Genomic DNA, 24,388 nt, shown 5'->3' on the forward strand with positions numbered 1-24,388 from the left:
CATTTATTTTATTCAGAACGACATTAGCTTTGTCTATTCTTCCTTGGCTCCACATAACACACACTACAACCACATGTCAGCTTGCAGATTGGTTCTCAGTGGCAATCCAGAAATGAGAAGAGAGTGTGACACTTCTATCTCTGAATGAGAAACTGTTGCAGAGGCAACCAACGGGACCCTGATAAGAGTGAGGCAGAGACGCCCCACACTGGGTACAGTGATAATGTACTGCTGCCATGGCTGGAAAAGCTGACTAACGTCAGGATATCTTAAATCAAACAGGCTAAAAATAAAAAGTGTCAAAAGTGTGGCAGTGTGTTTTATCATGGGACTCCAAGGCACAAGCGGCCAGGTAATGAGACAATGATAAGAGACAGATTGATAAAGGGTTACTGCAATAAAACCGCTGGTACCTGTCCAGCAGCTGGGTATGAGCCAGTGCTTTATAAGCATGAGTATGTCATACAGCAATTTATGTAATGTTAGACTGTTTTATAGTATAATGAATGTGTGACTTACTGTTTGTGAGCTCTTTGAGCTGCTGCTGCAGGGTGATGGAGGCGTTATATGTCCTGAAGACCTTTGCAGAAAGACCTTGCATTAGGGAACTCAAATGCTTGTTCAGCAAGCTTGTCTGCCATGAAGAGAAATGGGGGGCAAAGAGAAACAGACAAAGAGCAACACATTCAACCAGTGTAGCATAGAACAAACAAACTGTCATCACAGAACCATTAAGGCACCTATAGCAGCACATTTCCTCTAACACTAGGTGGCACTGTGGCATTGTACCACTGCAGTGTTAAAGGCTTCTGTAATATACCCTAACAAATAAAAACACATAAAATACTATCTCTGCCTTCATTATCATTATCAATTAGAGCAAGGATATTAAAACAGATCACAGTACTATTTCCCCTCTGACATTTCTCTAGGTATTATAACAAGTTAGAGCTGTCATAGCCAGTGGTTAGATATCCATGAGCTCCTGTCAAATGGCTACAGCTTCAGCTGAACAGCAAAGACGTGAAACAGAGTTAAGAGTGCAAGAGCACACACAATGGTTGAAAACAAAAACATGTATGCTCACTGCACACATCCTGATATGAGGTGCAAATATGTGGCAGATAACATTTATAAACATAGATGAGAGCAGACAAATGTGAAAGAAAAACTTTGCTGGTGAGCTCACAGCGCTGGAAGAAGAAAAAAAATAATTCAGATGAAGATTACAATAATGATGTGGTTCATTTAATCAGAGCGAGGTCAAGATCCAGCTGTCTGGGGCTACTTGTATAAATGAGTGCGTCTCACTGCAGGAGCCTATGAGAAATAGGATGAAGGAGGGTTTTCACATATATACATATGTGTGCATGAATGCATGTGTTGGAGAGCACACAGGTACACGCATCCACACACATTTGTTGTCGTGCCTGTCCTGCTAATGAGCTACCTAACCGTGCCCCTGCAATGCTAATGATGGTGTCTGCAAGTTTGAGGGGTAGGTATGACAGCTCTCACACCATCAACTCCCTTGCCATGGTGTTTTGTGTGTGTCATCCATGTCACCTCCTAAGGCATTATTACAATGTATCATGACTGCACTTCTAATTTCCAATCTATAATACACAATCCTACAAATTGAACTTTCTCATTAACATACTGCTACAGCAATTTTGTGGTGATGGCAACTAATGTCGGAGAGAAATCTTGATTGTTGCCATTCTAGACTGGTTATAGTCATCTGCTGTTCATTTTTTACTGGCTCCAATTTGTGTGTTCTCTGCATCAGTTCCCATTTAAAAAACTCATTTCTGGTTGATGGTGAAAGGGAAACAATAGAGTGGAGGGAAAATAATGAAATTTGCCAAAATAAGGCAGCTCATAGGGACTATACCACTCCGTAGTAATTTAATTCATTTGACTAAGATGTCGTTAAAGAGATCCCACTGAGGGTACAGTTAACCTGAAACTGCAGACAGTGTGTGTACTGTAGCTCTAATGATGTGGACTCAGGAGAGGAGGCTTCCAGACAAGCCTGACATACACCTGCATTTTAAGCTCAGATCAGACCTCAACATGGGGCGAGAATGCGTGCATGCACTCGCGAACAGACCCACACACACAGGCAAGTGCACACCAACATGTGCTCACCATGGCTGAGCATTTTGCAACCTTATATTGATGAGCGTCATCTCCCTCTGAAATGTGAGTACAATAAAATGTTTGCAACACTGAATGCTAACAATGCTAACAACATTAAGGATTTTGTCCACTTCAGTGCACATTGTTTCTGTAAAAACTCAATGTAACTGCATTTCTGCACTTCAGTTTGGCATTTTGTGAAGGTAGCCAGAGAGATTACAGAATGCAATGCAGACCACAGGTCCTGTGCTAGTTTTACAAACAACAAATAAAAAAAAAGGCTTTCCAAGTTCTAATATATTCTCTATGTGTTCGCAAATATGTCAAAAAAAGTTTTATCTGAATCCACACTTGACAGTTCGCTCACAGTGTAGGTAGTAGTAGCTAGCAGAGCAATATCATTCCGTGGGTACTTTGTTTACATTTCTAAGAGGGCAGGATTATGTTCTGATTTATTTAATTCCTCATCCTCTTCCTCCTTATCTAACAGTACAGGTGATGAAGACGTGGGTGCAGGGCAACAGTCTTTCTACAACTCCATATTTCACTACAGTTCTGTATCATGCCATCTTTGCAAAGGCAAACCCATTTTTGAGTGATCCAATAAAATTTTAAGGAATTGATATAAATCCCTCTCGTAACTAAACCCCACCCACATATACAATGTTACTCAAAAATCTGTCACATTGCTAAAAAAAAAAGACACTGTAACTTCCGTTTGGCTGTAGCTTTAAAGATTCAACTAAAGTGCTTGTCGGATGGTTAATTAGTGTCTGAAAGTCCCTTGTCCCACACCTTTCTGATGTAGGAATTGAGGGCTTGCATCTGACAATTTTTGAACATTACAAAACCAGCAAGTTGCGGTGTGAAGTGGATGTGCTGATCACTTCAACTGACCAGGTGTGTGGCAGAGAGGAAGCATTTTCACACAACCGAGTGCAACGCTCTGAATGCTTTGAGGAGAAGCATTCATAAGTGTTTTCTCAATTTTTTCAATTTGCACATCTCTCCCCTATTATTCGAGTATGGTCATTCGAAACAGCTACAGTGAATGGTATATGGTAATTGACCCATAATGAAAATGTGAAAACTAAATTTCAGAATTTTTTTGCAAGTTTATTAAAAAGGAAAAACTGAAATATCACATTGACAAGTATTTAGACGCTTTGCTATCACACTTGAAATTTAGTAAGGGTTCCTTCCAAGTCTCTTGATCATCTTTGAGATGTTTCTACAACTTGATTCCAACCTATGGCAAATTCAATTGATTGGACATGATTTGGAAAGGTACACCTGTCAAAATAAGGTCTCACAACTGACAATGCATATCAGAGCAAAAACCAAGGCATGAGGTGGAAGGTGGTTCCACTGGTTTCACTCTTCTCATCTTTTGTTTATGAAATCTGAAACTCCTCATTCTGTTACATGTACAAGAGAAATTAACATCATGCTCACTAGCCAAGTTAGTTTAGGTCCAAAAATCTGTCATTCAACTCTTTCACTCCCTGCCTTATTCATGTTTTTCATTTACCTTTTAGCCCCAGATTTCCATTTTTGTCTTTCCTCAGCGCCTTCCACAGCCTCTGTCTGAAATGGCAGCTGAGGATAGCAGCACTCTTTAAAGTTCCATCACTCATCCTCCATCTTCTTCCCCCTCACCTCGGCCTTACAGTAGCTGCCTGGCTGTCACTTCTGATCCTTTATCTTCTCCTTCCCTCCATCTTTCCTCCAACTACCTTTTTCCAGCCATCGTCCACCTTCTCCCTCCTAACCTCCCCTCACCTGGATCAGCTGTCACTTTGCTACCACTCTGTCTACTACTGTGTGTCTGTGTGTACACACACACACACACACACACACACACACACACACACACACACACACACACACTCTCTCTCTCTCTCTCTCTCTCTCTGAGTGGCCTGGCCTTTCCGGGTGTCAATCAGGCCTGCCCACAGCAGCCATTACCATTCCACCTCCAAAACACCCTGACATTTCCTGACACACTAGAGGGCAGAGAGCAGAGGCACCAGACTCCCTCCTTCAATTGCTCCATCTCTTCATCTCATGCTTTTCCTTCCTGTCAATCTTTATATGCCAACGTAGCTGGCTCTCAGAACTTCCTTTGGCTCTCTTATCTGCATATCTTTCTTCTTCCATTTCATTAGTCCCCTCTCTTTTGATTTGGCTATTCATCTGTTCCCACCTACATATAGCCTTGTCTATGTTGAGCGTATTATAAGACAAGGTATACCTCAAAAATCAGAGCACTTAACCCAAAGTACATGCTACTATAGCCCTGTTTCCACTACAACAATCCTGTATATATGGGTAATTCTGAATGTTTACCTGACAAGGACAAACTGGGATGTAAATTAAAACAGACAAATAATGCGGTTAATCTTGTTTTATAAAGACTGAGAGCAGCCTGAGAAGCCGCACGTCTCCCTGCAATTGACTAACCCCTGTGCACAACTGCTGCATTCTGTGTGGACCTGCTGCCTGCAGTTACTGGAAGAGGTTGAGAGGATGCCAGATTCTTGTGTGGAAATTCATCCACCTAGCATGTTCACTCTCAATTTTTACTTGCGCAGTTTCATTTTTATCTGCCGGAGTCCATCCCCTCTCTCTTTTGAAACTCCTTTTCTGCTTTCAATTTCCCCACTTCCAATATTCGTCCCCTTCTCCTCACTTTACCCCTTTCATCTCTCCACACCAATGGCTCATCCTCATTCAATCTCATCTCTTCCACCTTACAATTTAGTCCCTGCTTTTCCTTTACCGTAGCCTTCCGTCCCCAGAAAACATAAAAAAAAATGTAATTCTATTTTTCTTTCACAGCCTTTTCTTCAACTATTATGTACCTCAAGGGAGTTTCTCTCACTTTTTACACAACCCTGATAAAAAAGATTGAAGTACTCTTTTACTTGTGAGCAGTTTTAACCAATACCAAGCACTTCTTTTACCACTTCCTTTGTTCAGCATCATCTGGTAATATTTTACAAAAGCTTCACAACTTAACATCTGAGGTGGCTAGAAAACATGTAAAATACTGAAGGAAAGAAATGTAGCGGCAGTAAGTAAGATACTCACAGTAAGGCGGTCAAAGAGGTCATCTCCAGGTTGCTTGTTCTCGAGGAACAGTTTAAGATTCTTAAAAACCTGAAAAGATACATATTTTTATCAAGCCAACCTGGGGTTACCTGCTGTGTTGCACTGATAGTTCTGAAGTTTATGTTTCACTGGAGGACTAAAAATAGTGTGTAAATGAGGACATTTGTGTTGTCTTCAGCCAATCATTTATCAGTTATCCAACATTTCCTAACAATACAGGCTCGACTTGGGCAATATTAAATATTTTGGGTGCAAAACATTAGAAGTGAAATTTCAATGCATCAATAAATTCAATGTGAAAGGTGGAAAGTGATAGCGATTCTTTGAAGGCTAGCTTACAAGTCAAATCTAAAATATCATAAATATCAAAATTACACACACAGTATAATGCAATTTAGACAACAAATGTAGTGCTGACATTCCCAGCAACTCTGTGGGCTCCACAGATGCACCCTTCCCCAAATAAACTCATAAAATATGCAAGAAACCAATTAATAGCAACAGATGTGTTGCTGTATAAAACACACTGACATATTTCACTGTCTGGTTTGTGTGGCAATTTGGTTCCCCCTTGGCAAATAAACTGAAAGTTTTATTTGGGATGAAAATGTAAATCAATATCTGTCTAAAAATCTGTCTTAAGAGAAGCAGAGACACCAAAGTGAGCTTGCCTAATTGGTTTAGTGATGTGTCTGGATGCGTGTGTGTTGAGAATGGAATTTAGAAAAAATGTATAAATATTCAGCAGCATGAATGTACCTGACACAATAAGTTTATGCAGCTACGGGTGTCCACACTCTCTGGGGCTATTTGATAAAGTCATTCGGCGAGTAATAAGTAGGTACTTGTTTTTAAACAATAAACAGATACACTGAGGTACCGATGAATCATTGGCTAAGCATTCAAGGGTGGGAAAGGCAAAGAAAAAGGTACACAAGTGTTCATATGGATTGCTTATTAATAACCCTTATGTCTTATGGCAATGATATGACTTTGTCTTATGGGACATACAGTACTAGCAGTTCAGATCATGCACAGCATGGCTCCACATAATTGCAATTTTTGCATTAATTCCCAGTAGTGTCCTGTGTTCTCTGTATGCAGAACTGTTGCAGAAACTGCAGAGACTACATATACAACATAGATTTAAGCCAAATATATAACCCCAAGTACTAGATTCAATAATTTCATATCCCTCCAGAGGTTTAATATGGAAATTCCTTCTTTCCATCCTTGTTCCATTTTATTCAAAGTGACATTTAGCAGCAATCCCACTGATTTCCCTGGGAATTGATGATGCTAAAATATGCAAGGGACTAATTAATTCTAGCTAATGTGTTGCTTTTGAATGCACTCATTTGAATAATTATATGTTCTGCCAAGAAACAAAACACTTTGGCTGTCAGGTGCTAACATTTCTTTTTCAATCTCTGGAACTGGAGATAGCATGGGCTGACACCAGAGGAGGGCTTGGAAATTTACATATACACACACATACACAAATACAAACATACACACATACACAGACACACAAAAACGTGATAGCTGTTTGACAGATTGTAGACAAGTAAACAAGATAAAAAAGTTCACACTTTGTTTTCTTCTATTGTGGCATTAGCTAACCTGATCATTACATTATGCATCATCATTTACTATATCGGATCACTAACAACTGACAAGTTGCTGCAATGCTTAATTACATTATGTTCTTTTATAGCACTGCTGCTGTCCTATGAGCATTAGAATATTGTACCCTGTGCAAGCCACCGACATTATGAAGGCTTCCAAAAAAGGTTTTTGCACCTAACATTACAATAGAGCAAAGCCAATTAAGCACTCCACTTAAACTGACTTGAACTGATTACATGACATTGTCAATGGATATGTGAAAGCTTAAAACTGATTTGGGTCCAACACAGGCCTGTTTAGTGGGCAAAGAATATATCCACTATTTTCCACATCAAATGCAGTGATTTTGCTGCAACAGTACACAAAACTATTCTGTATTTCAGCAAAAAGCCAATATGCTGAGTGCAACTGTGAAAACTCTGAAGCGCTGTAAAAATTCAAAGAAAAGCTTAAACAGGTTTCCTGTTACCACACTTTCTTGTGAAATTTTTTGAATGGCAACAGCATGACAGATCTTAAAGAGTCACTCCACAAATTTAACATGTGAATTTTAGTTTACATATTATTAGAAGCACAACTCAGCTCGTGACAACAGTTGTATAATGTCTCCAGTGGCTCCTGAGGGAGCATTACAAAGTTTGAAAAAACAGTTTTATGCAAGACTAAATAACACCAACTTGAACCAAATACTTGAGACCATGAACCTACCTGAAGCAACAATTAACAATGAAATATTGTCTATTGCTAAAACTACTGTGCATAAGGTCTGTTAATCACAGGGCTGTCTAAATTTGATTAAGATATTTACAGTCTGTACTGTATGCTGGTTGATCATTTAATACAAGCATGCACAAACTCAGCATGGAGATGTTAGGTTGTTCAACTCCCGTAAACTTGCTTTTAAGATCAGTTGTTCACATGTCCATTGACAGTATCCTGTTTTAACCATTTTTATTAGCAATTAATCTGCACCTAATTCTATTGGTCAGAAAAAAAGATGAATTCCTATCACCAGTTATGTCAGCCAAACCTATGTATTAAAACTATTAAAACTACTTCTGACAAGCAGTCAAAAAGCCAAAACTATGTAATGCTGTGAGACAACAAGGAAAGATGATGAATAGCAACACCAGTTTTGTGTGCTTTCTTGATAAATGACTTCAGCTGCTCCTTCAGCACTGCCCCTGACTGAATGCTCTGCCTAAAATACTGATTCCTAGTATTATACAATACTGCTCATGGAGTTGAAACTTAACCAGTTAATTAAAACCATGTCATGATGCTTAGATGCACTGACCAGCTCCAGGTTACAAGGTTAAAAATTCCCCTCCATGAAGATGTAATCCAACAGAAGCAGACTGGAGCAGAGGGACAGTTCAGCAGTTGGAACAGACAGACAAATTAAACCACCACAGCCACAGGAAACCAATCTACAACTGCGCCCTGAGGACATTTCTCAGTTCCCGCTCTGCTTCAGGCTCTGTGCATATAGATATGCATGCAAGTGACCTTCTCTGCAGGGACTTCTGCCAAAACCCAAAGGGTAAAGCATAGATTATTACACTGAAATATATTGGTTTGTATTGCAATGAACAGCCCTTGTGTTTTGCTGATGTCTTCTCAAATAGAGAATTGGACTTGCCCTGTATGAACTATATTAAGTAAAGATATTTACAAAATACAGTTTTCAGGTCCAAACAATCTACAAATTAAAAAGGATGGATGTGGAGGTGTTCGTCAGTTTATGCGTCTTTTGTTCCTTTACCTTCCTGATGACAGGGACCTTGTTGTAGTAGCGAATGGAGTCTTTACCCAGGAAGTCAAACTCCACCACACACTCGTTGCCTTCCAGTTGCTCATGCAGAGTGATGTGTTCGACTCGTAGCGAGCAGCAGCCCACTGTGTCTGCCGTCTCTCCTTCCTCCTTCTCATTACCAGCTCTCAGCGCCAGCTTTTTTTAGGTGAGAAGATGCAGATAAATACACATCAAATTCAAACGTACACACCAACCACTTTGACCACCACCTCTCCTATTCCCATAACAAACGTGCCAATCAAATAAGTACTAAATATATATAGGCTCAGGACATGAAACAGAAATAGAGAACTGCACAGTAAACACAACAAACCCGAATCGGAATTGAAAAAGTCTTCGGCATGAGCCAAAAGCAATCACACTCTCGATCTATCATTTCACTCAATGAAGACTGAGATAATTAGCTTGGGGTCACGGGTAAAAAATGACTATATATAATCCATTTTCTCATTGTAAAAGATCTTCCATCTAGCTGTGAGAAAAACAGAAGGAATCAAGACACAATGCATTGATTTCCAATATGTTCACATGGCCCTTGGTGTTCAAACTGAGAACTATGGAGAATCAGACACTGACAAAAGTTTCTTTCTAGCATTTATGTGTAAACATATAAAACTTGGTATCCTCATTCTTTACATCTTTACTTTTTTACAGTTTTGATCTTGACCATCAACTCAGAACCAGACCTTGTCTATGAAGTAGAGGGCCACAGCTCTCTGACGAGTGCCCATCTCTTTAGACTTGAGATCCTGGAGGTACTGGTTACGGATGTCATCCACACATGTCTTCAGTTTCCGAGCAACCTCATATTTCTCCCAGTCCTTCTCTCCCTGTGTTGATAGGATGACAGGAAGGAAAAGAAGAGAAAGAGGGGAGTAGAGAAAGAGAAAGCAAGAATGAGGGAAAGATGAGAAAAGTAAACATGAAACAAAGAACTAAAGAGACAAAATGTAATGTAACAGTGGCTACGAAATAACAACATGAAGTCATTTTCATTGAAAAGCATCACATCAAATTGTTTTTCAGTATAGTCATATGGTCATGACACAAATGCAGATTGTTATATCACACAAAAGAAAAGGAATATAAAAACACACAGCTACACAACTATAATGAAAAAATTCTCTATTTTTGCAACTGATTATAAATTGCAACCAAGGAACAATTAAACCCGCCATCACACACATATTGTCATGGAGACTGAAAGTGGAATAACTTAACCTTTACAGATGAAAGATGGAGAGAAGGAAGAGGAAGAATGAGCAAATGGAAGAGAAAGAGAATGAAAGAAAGGGAAAGAATAAACGAGCTGTCGCACACAAATCTTTTTTAACACACATAACTCAGAGGGATTGCCATTTATACTCCAACAAAACCATTATGGAATTTTAATAGTTTATAAAAAATATTAGGGTCATTAAATGCAAATATTCTACACAAACAGTTTTGGACCACGATAAACATGCATATTAGGTGCTGTTCTACAATACAGATCAATATTAGAATTACAGCTCTAGTCTAAAGCCAACAGGGTCAGGAACTGTGTTCAAAGTGACACCTTCTGAATTTGTTGTTTTTTGAAGTGTTTGGAAGATCCCTAAATATCTACTGTGAATTTCAAGTGAACAATATATAGCATAGTATATAGCAAATAAGACAGCTCTCTCTCATTCAACTTGCAGTGTTGGCTGAACAACTTCTGGTAAGGCAACTACTCAATGGTGCCGAATACATAGCAAAAATGGTGCTATGGGACAGCACCCTATTTCAATCATAACAAAAGTAGTTATTTGATTCATTGTAAATATACAGTAAACTAAACATAAATTATCTACATTTGTTAAAACTAAACTCAAAATCTATCATATCTAAAAAAAAGACTAAATTTTATAGGTCGTCTCCCAATTACAAATGTTGACCATTTTCTGAGAAAGACTGTTATGGTTTGATTTTATGAATGTGTTCTTTCTACCTTTCAGGCAGTGACAGGTCTCCATTCATGCCAGTGTGATATGCTTGAGATGCATAATCCCCTACGTTTAAAAACATGACATCTGTCATTGTTGTCAAAGCAAAATTTTTGTTAAGTGGCAAATTGTTGAGTACGAGGACTGCTAAAGCAACATTTGATTGAAGGTGCGTTCAGGTGCTTGTGGATGAATGTATTTATTAACTGACTGTCAACAACGGATTAAGTTTTAAAAAAGTAAAACTGGTTGCAACTTTTTTGTGACTAATGTGCCTGTGTCTAATTAAGAGCATTTTCCCTTCCCTTTTTGCAGCAGGCTGACCGGCTTGTGTTACCTTGAGTTTTGAGTTGGCATTGAGCATGATGTATTTAATGGAGCCCTGGATGTTCTCAGTCCAGCTGGCCAGCCACGTCACTGTGTTGTCATGTCGTACCTCCTTCCAGTGGTGACCAGCAGGCGGCACCGGGACACATGATTCTCTGTCAGAGCAAGAAAATTCAGTTATAGCATTGGAGTATAAAGGGGGGGGGGTCTCCTGAACATAAATATGTGACACCAGTACAGCCTTGCACACCAGGCAGTGAATAAGTGATGCATAACAATCATTCCTGAGTGACGTGCTACCTCAAACCATATTCCAGAGGTTAACTAAAGAAAATACATTCTGTGAAGCTGTGTATTATCAATACATGTGCAGCTCTATTGCAATCCCAGAAAGGTGGTAAATCTACAATTTGAAAAGATTGAAGTGATTTCTTTATGAATCCAAACTTTTAAACACTTTGTGCATAGAGGTCTTGCTTTATTTCTTTATTTTCTTTAAGTCAATGGATATAGTTTTCCTGTGCTCAGCCAGAAGGTCGCACCAAGAGGTGTATTTATAGCAGCTAGGATGATGGATTTTTCATCAGGCCTGCCTTTACTTATGCATCAGTACGATGTCATAATCCCACTCTCACATGCTGCAGTTGATGATGACATCCTCTGGCTGGATCCTTTTCTTCAGCATTCCCTGTTTGGGGTGTTCGCCTCTACCCCTGAACAGCCCTGGAGGCTCAATCTTAAAGTTGCCTATACGTTCTTTGTGGTGGTCCAGCAAACAGTAGCCATACTCATCCACTATCTTCTGATTAGCTTCTTTTAAAACCTTCAACAGATATAAAGCAAAAAATCAGTTATTCAGAACCTAAATGACAGCAACAGCACAGAAGAAGAAAAAAAAAGCCAGAGCCTTACCTGTTTCTCCTCCTTGGTCATGTTTTTCCTGGCCTCCACCTTGGCTTTATGCATGGCATGAATGTCTCCAAAGTTGCATTTGTCAAGATCTTTAATCAGTGACATCTCCTCATGGGTCATTTCCTAAACAGGCACAAAGTGTGTTACACTGAAGTACGTTCTCCTCTTGAGTCAGCATATAAATGGTCATATCCTTAAAACAATTAGGAAATTAACCAGTAAAAATTCTGATTATAAATTTATCTTTTCAGTCATTAATCAAACAGAGAGGAAAAATGCCTCTGGGGAAACTGATGGGCATTTTCTTATTGACATACACTGACTTTTCTAAATTCATTAAATATATATATAAAAAAAAAAAAAACATTTAACCGATCCATCTAATCTATAATGAAAATAATCCATAGTTGCAGCCTTAATAATCCAAGATGTATGATTAACTGTCCTTGCCGCTTTGAACTAACTGCATCAGTGTGAGGAATAATAAACATACATAATAGGGGTGTAGTGATTCTGAAATTGTATTTAAAGTTGGGGCAACCTGAACTGAATTTTGTAAATATTACACATTACACCTATTTTATTGTCTTCCAACTGTGTGTGGCAGTTTAATTAGCACAAGATGGACAATAACATTAAGATTGCAGATCCCCCCTGGCACATTCAAGTCAGCAGTATGGGAACATTTTGGAGGCGGACAGAAAAAGAAAAAAGTGGTTTCGTTATGGCCAGAGCCTAGACGGTTTCCTCCTAAAAAGGCCACTACCAAGCAGGCAACACAAACACTGCTGACACTACAGTACACTAAAGGCAGCAACAGCAGAACAGCCCAGTTTCAACTGTCAACTTTCTAAAGTTATTGCACAAGCGGTCACCCCATCAAAGAGGTTACTAACAGGCCAGCAATACAGTGCGACTCAGTGGAGACTTTATGATTCATCTCAGTATTTTCTGGCGTTAAAATGTCACGACAACATGATGGCTTTTAATACGGCCTCATGCTGTCAGACGAGAAAGCTATTGCTGCATGAACTCGAGGCCAACATTTTGAGGACGATCTGCTCATATACACCTCATGGATGTGATTTTTCAAGGTCACACTGGCCTTGAGAGGCAGAACATAACAGTAAACAATGAAAAGGACCTGGACATCTAGATCTTTCTGTCATCAGTCATCACTACAGCAGTGCTCCTCAAAAACAGGGCAGTAACCCTAATAGTGATCATATAAAAACATAGATCATAATATAAGCAACTTAAATGGGTTAACTATTCAGCACACAAAGCGCATCTGACCTGAACATATCCACTTAGGATAAAAAAATTACTCATCTACCAAGCTTTTTAGAGCACCACCAGTCCAGTTTTGTTATCTAGGGTCATAGGAGATGAGATGTCAAAACAGACCTCAAGATCAGCACACATGCACAAACACACACACCTCTGTGCAGACACACACTGACAGTGTGGACAGGCAGTCAGTCTGCATGTCTAAGCATGACTGACACCCGACAGTGGGCGGGCACTGAGGGCAGTGGAGCGAGGAGAGTTTTTTCCGGCTATAATAAAACTGTTTAATTGGATTTGTTCATATGCAGGGGAGCTACTTGTATGGATTAGCATATCAATGCCTTCACACAAATCGTATTTTCAAGTGCATTGAGCACTAAGCAGCGCAAAATTAATTCTGCATGATATGCCTTGGGGCTTGGCACAGTGTTTTCTCTATACAGAGGACACCCTGACAGACACCGGCATTCATGTACCAGTCACACACGCAACCCGTACTTTACACACATATATTCTACTATTTACAGCACACAGATATTCTAACACAAAGCTGCAACTACAGACAACTAATATTGTAATCGGACGTTATCAAGAGAAAGTTTCTGCAGCTGACATTTGCAGAAGCTGACACTTTTGATTTATTGTACTTTTTATGCCAACGTAAACATTATTCCCCTAAAGTAACAGTAAACACAATAAAGACTCATGTACACAGCAAACTAACCATGCCTGACAAAGCCTCCAGCCATCATCGCTGTGGCAGCATCAGGGGAAATGAGACTGGACGAAAACCACAATGGTTCACGTTCAGAAATCTGACAAGACTGTTGTTCAGCATGGGAATATCTTATTTGATTTTTTAAGGAGATTGTTTTAATGCAACTGTCAAAGTCACTTCATTTCACTTGTTGATTTTAGTTTTACTACTAGGAATAAAACTCTGAGGAACAGGTATCAGCTCTGAAAACCAATTATTTTTTTCCTTCCAAAACTGAAAAGATCCATGATGCCTTTTGGCTTTACCTTCCTCCAATCGTTAAAGAAGTTCTCCCTGAAGACCTTTTTGGTGGTGTACTCGTGGTCCAACATCTGGGCAAAGAACAGCGCCACCTCCTCAGCTGCCAGGCTCAGCTTCACCTTCTTACCTGTACAGACAAACACAAGCACACGACTTCAATGATTATTTTTTTGGACAACATTTTTATTTGTCGATCATTAATGCACTCTGTCCTCAATGTCCTAGAGGTTTAGCAGAAGCTAAACAATGAAAATTAAAATAGCACAGCATGCAGCTTGTCCACTAGTCCCAATAATTCACTTTTATACCTTTGATCAAACTCCAGCATGCAATAACACCCACCTCAGCTTCTCTAGAGTCCTGTCAGAGTAATCTATGAATTTAAAGAGGGACGTTTAGAGACAAGGACAAAGATCTACATTCAGCCCTGCGACTAAGAGTGAGGTACAAACAAGTACATGCACACACAGGAATTAACAGATCAAACCAACTCCCCATAGGACACCGTTGTGCCTTGACTGCTAAACAAAGCAGAAACAATTACAGTCATCAATCAGTGTTTGACCCAATACACCTTTGGTGTCCTAAAGATGTGTGTCTTGCGTGCGTTAACAACTGAATTGGGAGGGCTGTACACTGGCATTATTAGATTTACTTCAAAGAACTCTTTTGTTTTATACACAACTTTGTCCACTGTTCCTCGTCCTTGGAGCTTGCACTCTGTTTGGTTTTAATTTATAAGATTGAATCTAATTTTAAAGCATCTCTACGAGTGTCTTGTGATTTTCCAATATTACTCACCCGTTCCCTTTTCAAGTGTTCCCAAATATACTGAGAAGGTTTCGAGGTCATGTTACTGTGGTCGTGTGACTGGAAGGAAAGCTATGTAATTTAAACACTCCACACTTTTTCTTGAACGTCATACAGGCCTGGCGTTCCATTAGTGGATGTTTAGGGTTAGGTGTCCCGCTGAAAGATGACTCTTCCAAAGAACGAAGCCAGAAAGCATTTCATAAGAGTGATACTTCAGACTTAAACCTTTGCACTTATTGCACTTAAGCTCTGGAACAACCTACTTGAATAATTCAGACTTGAGAAATCACTATCTTCTTTTAAAGACTTCTGAGGGCATTTTTTTTTTTTTTTTTTTTTTTTTTAAATCAACAGATTTTCATATAATTTAGACTATACAGTACAATTACAGTGTTGTAATGGTCCATCTCTCAAAATTTTTCAAAATGATGGATTCTTTACTTATACTTGCTGTCAGTTGTTTTACAAATTTCAAAATATGTAAAATACATTTACATATGTGTTATGTGCTTTCTGCTGTTGTTTTCTGCTGCTTTTTATTTTATCTTAAAAGATTTCTCCACAGACCCATCACTGCACTCATAACATCATTAGACTAATGTTTGACAGTTTACAAAAAAAGAAAATCTATGCAGCAGTACCAGAGATAGTCTCACCCCCCACTAGTATTACACTAGTAGTGGCTAATGTAGCCTGGAGTCTCAAGCAGAGATGAGGAGCGGGCTACAGGTCTGGTAAAACCAGTTCTTTCAAACGCCACACCTCCCAGAATTTTTTCATTTTCAAAGTCTTAGGACCCAATTGACGCTGACTAAGGTGTCATCACCTGAGACAATTAGGAAATTTTGCTCAGGGTCTTCTTGAGCCACAAATGTCCTTTATACAACTTTTTCCCATATGCAGTTTTACTTCACAACACCCGTCAAACCGTAGTCCGATTTTTCTGAATACACTTAGTACCTCATTATTTTTAAATAACTGTCATAAGAGTAAAAATGTGGAGTGCGTCAAAAATAGCTTGAGTTAAACCCTTTCACAATTGTTTTAATCACCCTTTCTCATACATTCAACTTTCACACTCAACTGACCGTCGTAGTAAAAGTGAACGTTGTCAGGTAGAGACTGGTAGTCAGGAGGGAAGTAGGGTCCTTTGTGTTCCAGGAACTTCCATTTCACCCCATCTTCGTACTTTTCTTCTTCCCACCTGACAGAAAGCAATACAATGAAAATATGAGGATGTATCTGAGAAAGTGAAAATTTCTCCTCTCTGCATTATATTTGATTGTCTGTGTCTATGTCTGTGTGTGCAGGGGTGTGGTGGATCCAGATCAATACAAGATGGAAAGAAAAAAAAAAACAGCATTTCAAAACCATCGCCAGCGATTCTGCTCCTCCTCCTCCTTCTGTTTGATCTTCATCTGTCTTGCCTCCTCAATCTCCCCCTTTGTCTTCTTAGGTTTTTTTGAGGCTGAATGCTCTTCTTCCTCTTTCTTTACCAACTGTGCCGAGAAAAACACATACGATTTGAATTCAAACACTCCCACATTGAACCACATCCCCAACAAACTTCATATAGCAGAAGTATTATTGATGACGACAGATTACCACAGGAAGAAATGTTTACCTTTTCTGTTCTCTTCTTTGACTTCTTTTTCTGAGCTTCTCCATCAGTTTTGTCTTCCTGCCCATGTTGCTTGTTTTTTTTCTTATAGCTGAAGGTATCCAGAGACAGAAAGAATGCTAACGGCTTATACAATACAGAAAAAATGACAGGTGAAACTACTTGCCAATCCAAGTCTGACCTGGTCACACTTACGTAGGTGTGGCAGTGGAAAGTGAAGGGCCTTCCATGGGCTCATCTTTAATTCTTTTCCTTTTCAACCCCTTCTTCTTCACAGTAAAGTCCTCATCCTCTGGCTCCTGTTTCACCAACTTGCTAAACCACAAAAAGAAGTGTCATAGTCCATATGAAGCTGACGGAATTAGCACAAACAAATTCCTAAATACTTATTAACTGTTTTTTTGCTCTAATTTGTCTTAGGAAATCCGACTTGAAATGTTGATTTTGAATTAGCCCTTACTTAACAAGCAAATACAAAGATAGAGTAAAAGCTTAATGGTTCCTTTTAACTGCTGTCTGACAAATTCTTGGCTAAAGTCAGGACTAAATTACCCTTCTATGCAGAATAGAGAAAAAAAATCCTAGAGCACACAATTATGATTCACTGACCAAAAGAAATCACACATAATTATGGTTATTAAACAACATTATCGAAACAGCGATGATATTGACATAATCACAGGGATTAGAAATTAAAAAATAATTACACAACTGCAACCTTGGATTTCCCTGCAGAGTGAGGAATTGATGGGTAGGAAAAGGTGCCAAATTAAGAAATCAACAAATCAGTGTCACCACTGTTAATAAATAACAACATTCCCATTCTTTCACATAACATTTAGTTAAGAGGGAAATGTGGAAAATGGAAAGCACTGTAGTACAAAACTGGAAGTGGCTTACTGGATCCCAATTACAATCTGTTGTGTTAGCAACCACCTGATATGAGCCTAATGCACTCTCTCTGCTCTTCTACAGTGTGATCCCTGATGGCTTCTGATTGAGGATAATGTGCCCTCTCTCACTCTCTCATGTGTCACAGTAGTAAAAGTACAGGTATGAACTACAATCACCACCTTGTCATTGTATGCCTCCAACAACTAGCTGCAGGAAATATGGTCACAATCTCCCCTTCCTGAATTACAGCATGAAATAATGGCCAGAGTGTTTTTGCAAGAACATCATGATGTCACAATGAGGTTGGTCCTTGGCCAATTGGATATAAAATGTCATCACTTTATCATTTTTTCCTATTAGATATTTGTGTTACATGGTGTGATAATTAGTTTATGAATTTGTGAGTTATACCAAAAATGTGTTTTATGAGTTCACAGTGACCTTGACATTCGACCACTAAATTCTAATCAGGCGAACTTGAGTCCTAGTGAATGTTTGCCTCAGATGATGAATCAATTAAGTTCTCTCTGGGCGTTCCTGATATATTGCATTCACAGGAATGTGAGGTCATCTTAACCTTGAACTTTGTCAACCAAAATCTAATAAGTCCGTCCTTAAATCCAAGTGAATGTTTGTGCCAAATTTGGAGAAATTCCCTCAGGTGTTACTGAGATACCACATTCATGAGAATGGGATGGACAGATGGACGGACAACTCAAAAACATAATGCCCTGGCTGTCAACAGCGCATAGGCATAATAATAAAACTGGTGTCAGGGTCCTTGTAATGTACTGGCTCACTGTCACACCGGAAGAGAACTGAGCCATTATTCATTTTATTAGGAACACGTGTGCCGAGTCTAAAATCACTCATTCACTACTCTCTACAAATTTGTAGACATTTTATTGTCAGCATCTTGATATAGACAAAATCTGCTGCCTTGCACTTTTTTCAACATAATGGCAGAATGACCCTTTGAAGTCCAGTCCTTCATATTGCAAGTTAGTAGAGATGAAAACAAGGTTGCCATCTACTAGGGGAGGGATGATAATCACTGACCTTTACCTGCTTTACACTACAATTTCTTTAATCAAACATCAAACTGTCATTTTAATCATTTTTTGACCTTTGCATTTATCCAGCACGTCAAGTTCGATTAAACTGTGAATATAAATTCCAGCCCCTTTTGCCATGTATGCTTTTTTTTTTCCAGCAAATGCTCACAGGAAAACCTGCACAGTAAGTGCATGGCAACACAATGAGGGACTCCTGCCCTCACTACAGTTATGCTACACAAACACTGTGCTTAGTCCAACTTCCACAACATTCTTCATGAAGACATCATGCTGACAAAACAAAACTTCTCCTGTATAGTCCAGACCATATGTGTTTCCACACTTAAACATTTTCTGTTCTTGAGGCTCTGGGCTTCAGCACACTCAAATTGAAATTAAGTAATGGACACTACAATTGAGTGACAAGTCTCAGCTTTAATTTGAATAGGTTACATTATTATAGACAGAACTGTGTGTGAAATCCAAAGGACGCAAAATATTTTTCCACAAAATATTAAATATGATCATATAGTTTCACTTCATGTGTATCTGTCCAATTAGTTTTGAACCCCTGAACTTTGGGCAGTCTGTGTTAAAAGGGCTAAATTCCCCACACAGTTCTTTCAAATTGACATAAATCTACTCAAATTAAAGCTGAGACTTGGCACTTTAATGTATTATCCATTACTTTATTACAAACTGAATGTCCTTAAGCACAGAGCCTGAAGAACAAGAAATTTGCAACTGTGCAAGTACTTTCAGTCTGGACTGTGAATTGGTCTATTTATGCCATAATATAGCCATAAATATATCCGTAAGGACAGAATTGGTTCCATTACGTTCCCTTTGCATAAAGCTTTGGGATTTAGGGATTTTTAATGTGACAAGTAAATGCAAAAACCCAACTGCCTGCCTGCAGGTGTCACAATGTGTCACAATCACAAATTACTGTTACATTAATGTTCTTAACCTTCGCAGTAGGCAAACTACCTGTGAGCCAAAACTCTTTATATATTCACTATAAATAACATATATCGGAGAAGTCTTTGTCTAACTTTCTGCCTGTTCTGTTTAGTTTTTCTTTTAGATTACTTTGCACTGTGTGCACTGTGGCTTAGCTGTTAAGTTCAACTGCTCGATGTGGAAAGAGAAAAAAAGGGTGTGTAAAAATGGTCGTGTTTTTTGGTATACTGCACCGCTGAGCAAAATCCATAAAAAGCTATACAAAGGAAGGTGGGTCACTGCGTCCATTGACATTTACGGTCAGTGGTTCTAATAGCCTTATGTTTCTTCCTCAACTCTGCTGCCTTAACTTTCCTCCCTACATGAAACCCACTCAACTAGCACAGTTACCACCTGAGCCTTTCTGAAGGAAAAAAAACCCTAAAGGGAGACATTAAAAGCCAGAATTTAGCAAAATAGTTTTTCCAAGTCACATCTCCTTTGAAATGTCACTCGTCATATTGGGTTGGGCTAACTCCGCATCTGGGATACAATCCATTACCAACTGTATAGAAACACTGCTGTGAGACAGATTTGACGCAGCAAGCCTTCGGCCAAAGTCTGCCATCCCAGCAACACCCTGCTGAGCATCCAACTACTCAAACCATGCATTTTCATTTATTACTTTCCTGACAAGCCACAGATATTTGTCTTCAGTGCACAGTAAAATTAATTTTCTGTGAGAGCTTAACACATTGTATAAAATTGGACCGGCTTCTGTCCAGGGCCCTTGAACATCAAAACACAAGAATTAATTTCCATCACCTCAGGAGGGAAGAGGAAAGAGGAAAAGGAAAGCGGAGAAAAATAAGATTTCTGGCACAATTGCTCCATAGTAGCTTGTCAGCACACTATTTTACCCTTCAATAATCTTAAATCTACTGGCATTAAGACTTCATCCCTACCTGGGACTGTTGGCTGACTCAAGGGTCTCTTTCTTAGGTGTCTTGACCTGAGGGAAGGACATGCATAAAGCTTATACAACACAGCATAACTGCACTCCAAGCACATTCCCACAGCTGGCCCATGACACTGTGCATTGTAACACACTAACTTCTTGCATATAAACAATTTTTTTTTTTACAAATTTATGCAAGTGTTCAAACATTCATACAACCACAAGACGTCGTATCATATCTTCAAGGACTCCTAGTGTCTGAATAATGTACCATTTTGACTCATGAAACATATAAAAATATCAGGCAAAGTCTTTCATCTTAGGCTCTTGATAAGAGGGTAAGAGTCTAAGTCAATCAACAGGAAATTAATCCATTTTCATAATCAATTCATCAAGCAAAAACACAAATCATTCAGTTTCCAGCTTCTCCAAGGCGAGAATTTGCTGTTTTACACTGTTTTATATCATTGTAAACTGAACATCTCTTGGTTTTTTTCAACTGCTGCTCAGACAAATCAAGCTACTCCAAGACGTCACCATGGGTATTTTCCACTATTGTCTGAAATTTTATACAAAAAATAATATTATGGTTTATTGATTGAAAAAAAAACTGGCAGATTAAATTATAATGAAAATTATTTGTAGCCAGAAACATAGCACCGTGCTGTGGAGTGGGAGGCAGTACAATGATTATTAAATGAACTTGTGTTATCAGATAAATTGGGTTACCATTTAAACACTGTAATCAAAACACTGCCATAAAATAATTACTTCCAACAGCCTGGGTATTGGATGCATAAATATACTCAGCCGATGTTGTGGAAATCCAATTGCAGGGAGGGATCCTACTGGGACAAGCTTTTGTAGTGTGGCTATGTCAGTCTGAGTCGGGGTCAGTAGGTAATAGGGGATGGAATTTTTACCCTGGAACTTAATGCTAATTCCACAGAGGGCAAGAGTTATAGATGGACTCTCATGACACTCAGTTGGTCAAGATGACAGTGCAATCATCGGGTCAAATTTTGTCCAGATGTATCGTTCAATGCAGAGGAGAAGGAAGAAAATAAGTGATTTACCTTGTTTTTAGACTTTCCATTATCAGCTTTCTCTCTAGATTTAGTTGGCTTTACGCTGCACATCAGGGCGTCAAGATGTTACAAGAATGACAATGAGAAGAAGAGGAAAGGCTTGTTAGTGATGCAGTATTTGTAATACATGAGCAGTTAGGAAAAATAGTACAACTGCAAGAAAAAAATTAATTAAAAAATCAGCTTTCCCTGTTACTGTGACATGACTGAAAAGGCCTCTTGGAGACAGTCTGAGCTGCACTTTTCAAGTGCAGGCTTAAAGTTAGAGCATATTAGGCTGATGTTAGATTCATGTCTCTGTCTGGTTAGTATCATTCTAGTCAGACAATGCTATAAAATGCCACCAATTAGACAAGCAGTGTCCCAGAGGTTTTCCGTACAGCTTTGAACATGTTTCATTTCAATTTGACCTTTCCAGCCTTCAGGGCTGAATTTATCATGGAATTGAGCTGCAATTATTTTCCAGCTATGTTCATTTTTAATTCAGAAATCCAAATTTTGATTTTGGCAATAAAACAGTTAAAGCAGGAGGCACTTTTATGCTAAGGAAAATTAGTTCCATGAGTCTTGCAGCTGGGGATGATAAGTCGATGCTTAATCAGTAATTCAGTCAGTGTGCCATGAAATAACATGAGCTGTCACAGAAAACTGCCTGCTTACTGCCAGTAGCGCATACAGGTGTCTATTCATCTCTCTGCTCTCATCAATTACACAAGCCAATGACAGATCACTCCACATTCATTTGTCTGTTCACATATGCATGGTAATAAACGCATCAGATATCAAGGTAAATTAATTTATTCATATGAAGATGGAGTACCCACTGTACTCAGTGAAATTAATGCACGCACTTGATGCCATCAGCCTCCTAGACAGATCAGCCAGCATAGCATTCTCTCAGTAACAGTTTTGTGTTAGTCCTCTAGTAGCACATACATACTGCCATATTGCTCTCACTCTCGTCTGATTTATCACCATTGTAAGTATTCGTTTTTATTTTATTTTTTTATGCAAATTAATTTGTCTCCACATTTCAGCAACATGAAAGGAATTGCCTCTTGCTTGCTCCATGCAAAAACCAGCTTTGATGTGTGGCTTGTGTTGATGGTGAACAGATGTTGGATGTGATGTAGTCAGGCCACATGCATATATTATTAGAGAGCTGCTCTAACTTTGTTCTTATGACAGGGAATCACTCAGGTAACTTGTTTGATAATGGCACTTGACTCGGCCTTGAGGGAATAATGATTAACTGCTAGCTAAACTGTGCCTGTCAGCAAACATTTTTTTTCTATCCATCTTTCTTTCTTTCTGTTCTTCACACGTGCAGACACACACACACACACACACACACACACACACACACACACACACACACACACACACACACACACACCTGTTCATGAGCGTATCTCCCCCAGCACCGGCGCTTGCATGATCACTCAGCCTTTTCAGTTTCGTTGCTTTGTGCTTGGCCTTCCCTTCTCCTTTAGCGTCCTTCTCTCTTCCCATCTCTCACATGGACCTTGGTGGAGCAGTGTACATTAACCGGTCAGAAACAAACGCATTTAGTTACAAAATGAAAAAATCAGGATTCACAATATTAAAATGTTAACCGTCCTGGAAAGCTTTGGCCTTCCAAGTTAGCCAGTTAGCTAGCAAACTTCAGCCAGCGCGGGCAGAATAAAAAAAAAAAACTGACTTGAATGTTAGCTAGTTACCACTATTAGTGAGCTAATTACAATTATCTCTTATTCCGCATTGGGGTATCAAGTAAAAAAATGTAGTACATAGCTAGCCTGTAAAACTGTATGGTATCAATCGACTTGCTCACCACTTTTAATGTCGGCAAATATTGGGTTATTTTTCGAGTGAAATACAAACTATTGGGCGGTTAAATTCGCTTGATTTACAGGGCGCGGTCTCGCTAGATTTTTGCCTTTTGCTCGCGTTGACCTGCACTGGCGTCATTTCAAGTTGAATTCTGATTGGCTGAGGAAGTTCTGAGAGTTGCCACGTTGCCACGTTGCCAGGTTGGGTGGTGTTACGCCGAATTCTATAACCTGTGCGATTCTGGGAACTGTATTGATAGGAACATGTATTGTATTGTGTTCAGGTGTTGCAGAAATGACTGGTTGGGGTCTCCCAAACACTTGACTTTTCTGTGCCAAAACTTGAAAGGAACTGTGTTGGATCATTTAAATTATTATATGGATTGGTTTGGCAATGGTGTTAAATGTTTTGTAACTTGGATGGATGAGGCATCATGATATTGACTGACAAAACCTCTATCATTGTTTCTTTTGCCTTGCACGTTGCAGTATTACTGTTTGGAAAGCAGAAATGTATTGTGGATTGATGTATGCCATGTGTGTAATGAAAATAGTGGCAGAAGTAGAGAATATTAGAAATGGAAGTGCAAAGTTGCACTTAACAGGAGTCAATCAAGCAAATCTCAAGCACCACTTGATTTAATGACCTCAGTTTAGCTCTTGATTAACCTCTTGTCTTGACACAAGTTTATTTCACTCCAGTCATTTGGTTTGTGTTATGGCAGTGCCATCACATCCCCTCTTCAAATCTGCAGTATTTGACCTCACTTTAACTGCCATTTCAACAGAAAAATCTACTCTTTTTCCTTTTACCGAGGCAAGGCTTTATCTTCGTCAGCCCCACTTCCTCCCAGGCCCAGAAGATGAATACTACTGCATAGGCCATATTTGGCAACTACGTTGTTTTAGCAGACAAGACCATTGTTTTATACTAATGCTTCCAATAATCAAAAAATTGATCTGTGCTGTC

At 39.1% G+C, this 24,388-nt stretch overlaps 1 protein-coding gene across 1 annotated transcript in view; it reads right to left on the bottom strand.

Annotated features, from left to right (window-relative positions):
* LOC111666062 (DNA topoisomerase I, mitochondrial) overlaps positions 1–24,388 on the bottom strand; it is a 35,007-nt gene that overhangs the window by 2,727 nt on the left and 7,892 nt on the right. Inside the window, exons 2-16 of the mRNA XM_087177962.1 lie at positions 22,983–23,111; positions 21,575–21,629; positions 20,506–20,552; positions 16,845–16,964; positions 16,653–16,740; positions 16,400–16,527; positions 16,117–16,232; positions 14,221–14,342; positions 11,908–12,030; positions 11,631–11,818; positions 11,006–11,150; positions 9,388–9,531; positions 8,651–8,836; positions 5,236–5,304; positions 520–634 (exon numbers count right to left, since the gene is read on the bottom strand). Coding sequence (XP_087034088.1) covers positions 520–634; positions 5,236–5,304; positions 8,651–8,836; positions 9,388–9,531; positions 11,006–11,150; positions 11,631–11,818; positions 11,908–12,030; positions 14,221–14,342; positions 16,117–16,232; positions 16,400–16,527; positions 16,653–16,740; positions 16,845–16,964; positions 20,506–20,552; positions 21,575–21,629; positions 22,983–23,098 — 1,762 coding nt within the window. The 5' untranslated portion in view covers positions 23,099–23,111. The remainder of the gene's footprint in view (positions 1–519; positions 635–5,235; positions 5,305–8,650; positions 8,837–9,387; positions 9,532–11,005; positions 11,151–11,630; positions 11,819–11,907; positions 12,031–14,220; positions 14,343–16,116; positions 16,233–16,399; positions 16,528–16,652; positions 16,741–16,844; positions 16,965–20,505; positions 20,553–21,574; positions 21,630–22,982; positions 23,112–24,388) is intronic.

The sequence above is a fragment of the Seriola lalandi genome, unplaced genomic scaffold (assembly GCF_002814215.2).
Source record: "Seriola lalandi dorsalis isolate HSWRI2012SDOR001 ecotype SW California unplaced genomic scaffold, Sedor1 jcf7180002054671, whole genome shotgun sequence".
Lineage (NCBI taxonomy): Eukaryota > Metazoa > Chordata > Actinopteri > Carangiformes > Carangidae > Seriola > Seriola lalandi.